Here is a 10,843-nt window from a genome sequence, read left to right as displayed (position 1 = left end):
CTCAGCTAACTTGTTTCCTGTCAGTTCTTCTCGTACCGTGATTGACAAGTCGGTGAAAACAAATCTCTTTATTCACAAATCGGTCGATACGCCAAAACAAATAATATTACTGTAAATCAACTGTAATGGATGCATCGAGGATAACAGAATTATTAATTATTAGATTTCAAAGGAAGAAACAATTAATTTGTATTAATAAAAGTCAAACATTTGTTTCATTGAAAGGGATGTTCTGTGTTTTGTTATAATATAATAATGCCTAAAGTTCACTAAACTCAGTATTTTCTGTAAAACAACAATAAAAGCCACACAACAGACATAAAAACTTAAAAATAAAAATTGATGGTATATTTTATTAAACTACGATTTAACCGTGTAATCTGTTAATGTTATTAGAAGGGAATATATTTCATCTTCTGATTTTGACTTTGTAATGGCATTACTAACACATCATCAGCTTATTGTTTCTAGATAATTAAAAACGGATGAGCAAGTCAGAGGCTGGTATGGATAGAGAATTTTTTTTTTTTATGTAGAGGAGCGAACAACGTTTCGACCTTCTTCTGTCATCGTCAGGTTCACAAAGAAAGAAAGAGGTAACTGACCGAACAATTAATTGCATGATTTCTGCTCGATTTAAGTTGGTAAATTTCTCATGAGTATTTTTTTAGTAGTTGGATTTAATCAACTGTAACCAAATGAAGGTTTTTAAATGAAATATTTCACAGTTTCGAAGTTTCTTTAAATAGTTATCTGTATAAGTCTACATGTGCCGTCAAATCTTCACCTTTCGCCATACTTTAAAACACATTCCAGTATTTACATAAAACTACTTGCACGTGTAAGCCTCTAATTTTTCTTTGCATATATTGCATTTCACGTCACAACACCACTGGAATTTACAGTTGCACTGCCAGCTTCGTATGAGCTGATGAGTGTTATAGCCTCGACCACAACACATTAGGGCGCAGCTATCGATCCCGTAGGAAGTCCGATTGCAGCGCCGTCCCCAGGTGCCAGGGGATCCAAGAGACAAGTCTCGGTCGCAGTAGTTTGGTGACCGTTCTAAATAAACAAGATTTTTAGATATTGGTTTCGAATTCGGTAGCTTGGATCGGCGAACACGGAGTTGGGAAGGACTTGACAACCCCTTTTTGTTGCTCCAGATTGGAAATGCTCTTTTCGCTCTACGATATTTCTTCATCAAAAAGTCTCCAACACGGGTGAATGGTGGTAGAGTCTTCCAACAAGTACGGATGGTGCAAGAGCCTGAAGCGCCATGACACTTACACTCGGTCAGCATATTCTGTTTGACAGCCTTAGACGAGAAATGTAACAATAAAACATTAACACAGAACATGAAACGAACATTGAGTCAGTTAACACCGTCTGAAACGCTATTCAAAGCACCAATGTTATCTACTGAGATTGAACTCAAAAACAAACATTTCAAAACTTGTTTCATAGGTTGGAGAGAATCAAAAGGAACTCTTACAGTAAAGCTGTTAACGGTTTTTAATAATAAATAATTATAAAACTGAACTAGTTATTTGATACGTATTTTGAAATAATACGAATGTATGTCTCCAATGAGCGAAAGGTGAGTTTATGAACTTATAACTAAAAAATCTGGGGATCTATTTCTCAGTGGAGGGCGCAGCGTGTATAACCCATCATGCAACTTTGTTCCAAGAAAAACAATAACAAAGTGAATAATACAATTCTATATTGTTTCTTTTGTCAATAATAAAATTAAGCAGCCACTTAGTACAATAAAAAATAAACAGTTGCATAGTACAATAAAAGTAAAAAGTCGCTTAGTACAATAAAAAAAAACAGTCGCTAAGTACAATAAAACTAAACAGTTGCTCAGAATAACCAATATAAACGGTCACTTCTAACAGTAAAGATGAACAGTCACTCATAACAATAAAAATAAAAGCAATTCATAACAGTAAAGATAAACAGTCACTTTTATAGTAGTATTTATATATGACTCATGTTTCATTAAATTTTGACGAAGAAACGTAAAATAAAATACATCATATAATTGCAGTACTTCACAGTAATCGTACTAATTAGTGATATTTAAATAATATTAGTATATATATTTTGACAATAGACATATTTGCTGTTTTCACCTCATAAGTATTTTAAGTTATGACTTTCAACAACGCGATTACTGTTTTATATATTTTGTTTCAATGATGTTTGTAGTGTCCAAAAATGCCGGATATTTTGTTAGCTAAAAGTTTGATGTAATAAGTTGTTCACTAAAGTAAGCTGCGGGCCTGAATGTTGATTTTAAGATAAAAAGTTCAAACAGGTAGGTTTAAAATATTTTATAAATTCTACGCAGTTATTACGAATTTATAAAACATATTTCTAGAACATAAAATGTTCTAGATTATGAATTCAAGAATGTTGTGAAGTGTGAAGGAATTTTATTTCAAAATAGTTGAACCAATCAGTGTGTTAGCTCTAGCAGTTATTTTATACAGGTAAGTTGATTTGATTTACGTTATTTGTTGACGTCATTTCTAACGTAGGCATAAATAACCGAAATCACGGCAGTGTACAAGTGTTAAAATATGTAGAAATAAGAAAGAAATGAAGTAATTTATTATAATTTTGGACTGGAAGTTGAATTATGTTCATCAACAAATATAACAGAATTACTTCATAACAATATGAATGCTTAGATAATGTATAAACTGGACACCTTTTTATTGTAATATCTACTATGTGTTTAAAACTAGTATCTTCAGCTGTGAACAGATCCGTGCATATGATGATGCCTCAATGCTTTATTTGGGAACGTTCCGAAACAGAAGAGCCTGTTCTGCATGACAAGTTATTACTGGTATTTTTAATTCTTGAGGTTCCATACAAATTAGCTTTAATCGCCATCACTTTTCAAATTACCGAGCTCCAATTATCCAATTATTCCTCTATTGAAAGAGTAATTAAGGTTTTTCGTGTTGACTCTGATGGCCTTGCCGACCACCAGGTGAACAAGTAAATTGCAGCACTTTAGCTGCCGTCAACATTACCTTAGGATTCATGTTTGGCACTCAACTCCATGTAAGGAGATTTGTAAATCTCGTCATTAAATTTTCTTTTTTTTTTCTATTTTGCACATTAGTGTTAGAAAACATCGAGGATATTTACAAATGATTTTCTAAGTATTTACACTTTAAAGATAAACTTACAATCCAATAACTTTGCTGGAAAGTAATGAGGATAGATAATTTTAAAGACTGCATCAAACACGTTTAAAGTTTTGCAGAGCTCTAAGTGATGACGATTAAACCCACTTGTAGAGAAAAATATATATGTAAAAACGGCTGGTTTGGGTTGAGACATGTGGTCAGCTATCGGTCAGTTACCTCTTTCTTTCTTTGTGAACCTGACGATGATCGAAGAAGGTAGAAATGTTGTTCGCTCCTACACATAAAAAAAATTCGTGATCCAAACCCGCCGTTTTTACATATATATTTCGTAGGGCTGTATTTACAACCCGTCAAATCCCTGAACTAGTTGTAACGTCTAGTGTACACTGCTGGCCAAAATTTTAAGACGAATGAACATAAAGAAAAAATATGCATTTTGTGTTGTAAGATTCAACCACACTTATTTGAATAGAGCTTCGAAAGATAACAATAAAAAAAAGGGAAAATAAAAATAAAAAACTGTTATAGCATTTAATAGGGAAAATGTGAACACTGAAATTAGCCTAAATACTAGCTGGTCAAAAGTGTAAGACCATACTGACACAAACCGTTAATTGGTAAACACGTTACGAAATTTCGTCATTTGTGTTCAAGCATTAGCGTTGTCAACATCTCCCACTGACATCTCCTGTGTTACATTGGGTAAAAACACAGCAGAGGCTGAAACGTTGACAGAGTTTGAACGTGGCAGAATTAGCGAGCTGCGAAAGCATGGTCTTTCTCAACGTGCCATCGCTGATGAGATTGGGCGTAGTAAAACTGCTGTTGCAAATTTCTTAAAAGACCTTGAGGGATACGGAACGAGAATATCGAGTGGTAGGCCTAATAAAATTTTGCCGGCGTTGAGGAGGAGGATTAGACGGGTTATCTGGCAAGACACCAGCCGATCGTCGAACCAGAATAAGGCCCTTACGGACGCAGAATGCTGCTCAAGAACAATAAAACAGCATCTACGAGAGCTTTAAAAGAAAAGCTTCCTTCCACACCAGGAAACAGCTTGGTTAAACTTTACTGAAAAGCACCAAATATTGGATGTAGAAAAGTGGAAGGTTTTGTGCTCTGATGATAAAAAATTTAACCTGGATGGTCCAGATGGCTTCCAAAGTTACTGGCACGATAAGGATATCCCACCGGAGACATTTTCTACCCGACACAGTGGAGGAGGTTCCATCATGATCTGGGATGCTTTCTCCTTTCATGGAACAATAGAGCTTCAGGTTATACAGGAGTGTCAAACAGCTGCTGGCTACATTGACATGTTGGAGAGAGCATCCTTATTGACTGATGGCCTTCGCTTGTGTGGAAATGACTGGACCTTTCAGCAGGACAACGCTGCAATCCACAATGCCCGCAGGATAAAGGACTTTTTCATGGCGAATAACATGATTCTCTTGGACCATCCAGCATGTTCGCCTTAATTGAACCCCACTGAAAATGTTTGGGGGTGGATGGCAAGGGAAGTCGAAAGAAATTGACGTCAATTCCAAACAGTGCATGATCTCCGTGAAGACATATTCACCACTTGGAATAACATTCCAGCCAGCCTTCTGCAAACGCTTGTATCGATCATGCCAAAGCGAATGCTTGAAGTTATTCGCAATGACGGCTGTGCAACCCACTACTGAAACCTCTTGTTGGGCATTTCCTACCCTGTTTAGGACTACTTTTTGGTATGGTCTTAAACTTTTGACCAGCTAGTATTCAGGCTAATTTCATAGTGTTCACATTTTCCCTATTAAATGCTAAAAAGTTTTTTATTTATATTTTTCCTTTTCTTATTTTCATCTTTCGAAGCTCTACTCAAATAAGTGGTTGAGTCTAGCAACGCAAAATGCATATTTTTTCTTTATGCTCATTGGCCAGCAGTGTATTTGTTGTGTCTCATTTCTGCTGAATTGAATTTTAAATTGATGTTTTGGTACATATGTGTTATGAATACTTCAGTTAGTATTAAGTCAGTTGTTTGCTAGGGGAGCAGCAAACTATGATAATACAATAGTCGAGAATCTTCACCTGATACCTAAAGTTGAGAGAACGTTATTTTTATTATATCTAGTTAATCGGTTAGTGGTTGTTTGTTGCTAAATGCAAAACTATCCAATGAGCTATTTGTACTGTGCCCACCACGGGTACTGAACTTCGGTTTTTAGCGTCATCAGCTTTAACGCTGAAATACTGAAAGCAATCAGTTAATGAAGATAAAGATAATTTAGTGAAATATTTTGTAAAAAGTTAGCTGAGTGTCAAGAAAGTTAATCAGTGAGAATTTATCGTGTGCATTTGGTTATTTGATCAGTTAGCGGTCGACTTTTACAAGCAAGTTTATTTTTATGCTAAGTATAGTACAATTAGCGAGGTATTTCTGTTGAAACGTTATTTGTGAACCTAAGTCTACAATTGCTGTTATAGCGACAGTAGATGTTATAATAAAAGTAATCGTTACGTATAATGGACATTATTTTCGACAAATCACTGATCAAAACCGGCCCACTAATAGAACACGCTACAACGATAAACATACGTGTATAGTAATAAAGTCCACAAAATGGATGACTTAATTAGGCTTATATTTTTGTAATTTTCACGGTAAATCAATGAATAAATTAATATAAAGCAGTGCTAAAAATTGTCGTCAGGAGGCAGTTTTTTTTCTTAGAGGAGTTTTGACTGATACTAGAATATTCATTGTACGTTTCCTAGTTACGTAACCAATTGTTATTGTTTTCTGAAGCGATTTAGAGCCATACTTTAGTAGACTAAGTAATAACTTAACACATGGATTGGCTATTCACAAACTAGCGTCATTCACTAAAGGACTATTTGTACAGTTTATTATTAGTTTACACGCTTATCACTTACTTATTCTCTTAAAATATCTTTAATCATTCATTTTTTCTTTTACAAAATAGGATATTATACCCATCATGTAGCCAAAAAGATTACTGTAATTCACTGACGTGAATTAGGAAGACTAAGTATTAGCCCTATAAGATAACAATAATCGATGATTTAAAGACAAATTGACAAATGGTTAGGCCTGTAAAATAATAACCAGTGATTTAGATGCAGAAGGACTAATTGTTTGGCCTATAGAATAATAACTGGTGATTTAAAGAAAGAAGGACTAACTGTTAGAGCTATAAAATATAATCGATGATTTAAAGACAGATTGACAAACGGTTATCGCTTCTCGGCCTTTTGGCTAAGATCAAAGTGTAAAGTGACAAACGGTTAGGCCTATTAAATAATAACCAGTGACTTAGATACAGACGGACTAATTGTTAGGCTTAAAAGATAATAATTAGTAATTGAAGAAGTACTGACTGTTAGGCGTATAGCATAATAATCGGTGATTTAAAGAATGAAGGACTAACTGTTAGGGCTACAGAACAATATTCGGTGATTTACAGGCAAGCGAACTAACTATTAGGCCTATAAAAGAACACTCATATTATGTTCAGGATACATTCTTTACATTTCTATTTATAATGAAACAATTAAATAAACTTCAGAAGGCTACGGCTGTTTGTTCACACCCACAAACTCCCTCCAGTTCGATACAGTAGATGCTTTGTTTTAAACTGAATTGACAGTATGTTTACCTTATATTGTGTAGTAAAATGTAAAACAACTATAAACAAGTGATTTACATCCACCTATGACGTACATAAACTGTAATTAACTGAAGAACGTGTAACATCTACTTCGATTTTAAAATTTATATGAATATCTACTTCAACACCACTTCTTCATCATCGTAATATCAAAAGCAGATTCTGAGATAGAACTCATTACTATAATCCTGCTGACGTCCAGTGAGAAGATCTGTAAGTTATAATTTGATGTTTTAAAATACATGGTTTTGAATAAGTATTACGTGTGAAATAGTCATGATTTTTGAAATATGACTTTCATGGGAAATAAAAAAAAAAAATTCAAACACTTCTAATTTAATGTAGTAAAAATTTGAGTTATGTTAGAGCAACTATGTCTAGATTAATAGATATATATGAAACTGACCAATAATTCAAATAGAAGATTTTACTGTAATAAGTAAAAATATTAAACAAACGTTTGTATTTTGATCAGTTGTGAATAATGTGAACCAGTGTCTGTATGTTTATTATTCAGCCAGTTGTGAATAGAGTGAACCAGTATCTTTATATTTAACATTCAACCAGTTGGGAATAAAATGAACCAGTATCTTTATGTGTAACATTCAATCAATCGTGCATAGAGTAAACCAGTGTATATGTTGAACATTCAACCATTTGTGAATAGAGTGAACTAGTGTCTTTATGTCTAACATTCAACCAGTTGTGAATACTGTGAAACAACGTCTGTATGCTTACCTTTCGACCAGCTCTGTTATTATGTAGGTTCATCAAAGAACGAACATCTTTTTCAAATTCTCGAGAATCCATGAACTTCCGTGCTACCCGCATTCCGTATCTGATGTCAGCAGAACAACCGCCCCACTTCCAATCCACTCTGGGATCGAGGTTTTCTTGTGTGACATCGCACCCACACAACCCAATCATGCCTCGGCTGCATGCATGTGTTACGGCATACGTCACACCGGCCGAACAAATGGCATAAATGTAAGCCGCCTCTCTACTACCTGGCAAAAATGCAGAAATTAAAACATGATAAATACCATTTTTATCAAACATGTATGAGGTCAATTCCACTGGTTAAAAAGTCCTTTAGCAGACACTACAATATTACACATTTATTTTATCGGCGATATTAAAGAAATAATTTAAGATTAATTTATTAGTATTTCTGTTTTCTAAAAATCTAAATTGTAAGAAAGAAACAGTATTATTACTCAGATTTAGAGACACCTAGCGATATTTCTAGTAAAGTCGTTTGCGATATTCAGTTTACTAGTCATCTATGAATATACTTTTATTTTGTTGATGATAATGGGTCGAGCGTAACCTAGTGATCAGTATGTGGAGCTACGGATCGAAGGTTCGATTCATGATACTGTTAAACAAGTTTCGTACTCTGTAATAAATGAGAGTCAACCTGGCTACTTATCCAACAAATAAGGTGTCATTCAGGCTGCAATCGTTTATTCCAAATTCAGATAATATGTGTAAATAGTCCTTCTAAGTAGTGGCAGTCCTGGTGTTGACTGATACAAGACTGACCAGAAGTCATGTCGTTCTATGTAGTGACGATTCTGGTGTTCATTGATACAAGACTGACCAGCAACTATGTCTTAATACTTTTTAAATATTAAATTCTAAATCTTGTATCTCAGGGATTTATGTACAACTGTTATTGTATCAAATGGCTTATGTAAATTGTGTTTTGTTGTGTCACAAACAGCTTGATGAACTCTGGATTGAGCAAACCGCGTCGTTTGTAACAGATATGAAGAATACAGGGTTATTGGTATACTATTATGAAACATTAAAAGTTGAATTTTCTTTCTGTTATGACCTATCGTTACTTTCTAGATAATCTCTCCGCCATTTTGTTTCTTGTTTTGTCATGTGCCAGTTTGAAGGAACTGTGAAACAAAGTTTGTTTACTAATATCATTTTCGTCTAGCCCATAATAACATTCATATAAACTCATTCTAAGATTTAAGAACTTTGAAAACAATCCTGTAATAAAACAGTTATTTCTATTAATGTTTGAAAAAACAAAATATTCGCCATAGAACCTTTTAGTTTTTGTTGCAGCTACATAACATGATATACGAACTAATGAGAGCAAATATACCAAAAATAAAGATATTTTTGTTTTCATTTTAATCTTTAGAAAACCCAAGGCTGTCCAGGTGATTCCCCTGGACCACATTATGACCCCACCTCTTTCTCATATCGAGTTTCGGTGTTTAATTTTTCGGTTGTAGGTTGTCATAGTTTGACAAACATAACTTAATAAGTAATTCTGCAAAACGTTATATACTAGCTACATCTTTTTGATGTCAAACTTATGTTCTGTGTGAACGAACTAGTTTCACTGAATGTTTTTTTAACTAGTTTCAACCTGATCAAAAGTCGTAAGAACAGACATTTAAGTACCTTTAATATACGAAAGACCGCGATATAAATAGTTAGGGTTAATTCACTTAGTTACAGAACCTAAAAACTACTTTTGTCTTGGAATAGTGAATTGATTAAGCTTAATCGACGTCGTCTCTACTTGCGATCTAGAGGTCTGAGAACATTTAAGATCGTTTCAAATGCATGAAATTTGAAACGTGAACTTTTATCGTACAGAAGGACGTTCTACTAAATGTTTTTCACTGAGCCGGATGTTTATGACAGGTTTAATGTAAACAAGATGACTTAATGAATACCTGATTAAAACACTGTTCTGAAATACTAAACTTATGCAAATTAGTTAAACATTCTGAAAAATTAGTGTGATGATAAGGGATGATGAAATTTCGCAGCGCCATAAAGAAGGTTTCCGCCATCATCCTAGCCTAGTGTCAAGTTCCCACCCCACAGACCCCCTATCGGCACAGTTATCCCAACTAATTACCAAAGTAAAGAGGGCGCTGTTTTAAAACCAATCTTGGAATGTAGTTACGACAGCTAGTCCTATTACGAAGTGGGCAGTTCAAAATAGAGGGCGTGTTTTAATTACTGATGAAAGCTATACTTGAAGAATGATGGAACAGAATCTGTCATCATGATGCAGACTGAAAGATAAACAGGATTGGCTCGGAAAGGAATTCCTAATGTTGAAGAAGGAACTTCTGTGTGAAGATAACACCAACAACCAGCAACAAGAACACAGGGCTAGAAATAAATACTTTAAGAAAGGCAGTAGAGGTAATGAAGGAGTGAGTACCTGATAGATACAATTTCAGAACACCATTAAAACTCGGAAATAAACGAACTGTTAACAGTCAACACGATCAAATACACTGATTAAAGAAACGCTCAAAAGAACAGAAATTACTTACTCAAATATGGATACTGGTTAAACAATTACAAAGTAGTAAAACCCGAATATAAAAGCCGAGTGAGAAACTGAATATATAACTACAAGTAGAAGAAAAACAACCCAACCAAGTAAAGACACTTAACAGATAACCACAAGTAGAATGGAAACAACCAACGACCTAAGGACACTTAACAGATAACCACAAGTAGAATGGAAACAACCAGACGACCTAAGGACACTTAACAGATAACCACAAGTAGAAGAGAAACAACTTAATCAACTGAGAACACTTAACAGATAACCACAAGTAGAACGAAAACAACCTAACCAAGTATAGACACTTAACAGATAACCACAAGTAAAACAGAAACAACCTAACCAAGTATAGACACTTAACAGATAACCACAAGTAAAACAGAAACAATCTAATCAACTAAGAACACTTAACAGATAACCACAAGTAAAGCAGAAACAATCTAACCAACTAAGAATACTTAACAGATAACCACAAGTAAAACAGAAACAACCTAACCAACTAAGAACACTTAACAGATAACCACAAGTAAAACAGAAACAACCTAACCAACTAAGAACACTTAACAGATAACCACAAGTAAAGCAGAAACAACCTAACCAACTAAGAACACTTAACAGATAACCACAAGTAAAACAGAAACAACCTAACCAAGTAA

The 10,843-nt window shown here is 34.4% G+C and overlaps 1 protein-coding gene across 1 annotated transcript in view; it reads right to left on the bottom strand.

Annotated features, from left to right (window-relative positions):
- Positions 1–379: 379 nt before the first annotated feature.
- The window catches only part of LOC143237723 (protein Wnt-7b-like), a 41,627-nt gene continuing 31,163 nt past the window's right edge, over positions 380–10,843 (bottom strand). Inside the window, exons 3-4 of the mRNA XM_076477252.1 lie at positions 7,586–7,854; positions 380–1,318 (exon numbers count right to left, since the gene is read on the bottom strand). Coding sequence (XP_076333367.1) covers positions 830–1,318; positions 7,586–7,854 — 758 coding nt within the window. The 3' untranslated portion in view covers positions 380–829. The remainder of the gene's footprint in view (positions 1,319–7,585; positions 7,855–10,843) is intronic.

This window comes from Tachypleus tridentatus, chromosome 13, assembly GCF_004210375.1.
Source record: "Tachypleus tridentatus isolate NWPU-2018 chromosome 13, ASM421037v1, whole genome shotgun sequence".
Classification (NCBI taxonomy): Eukaryota; Metazoa; Arthropoda; class Merostomata; order Xiphosura; family Limulidae; genus Tachypleus; species Tachypleus tridentatus.
The sequence above is the reverse complement of the archived record's forward strand: the minus strand, read 5'-3'. Positions and strand labels throughout refer to the sequence as shown.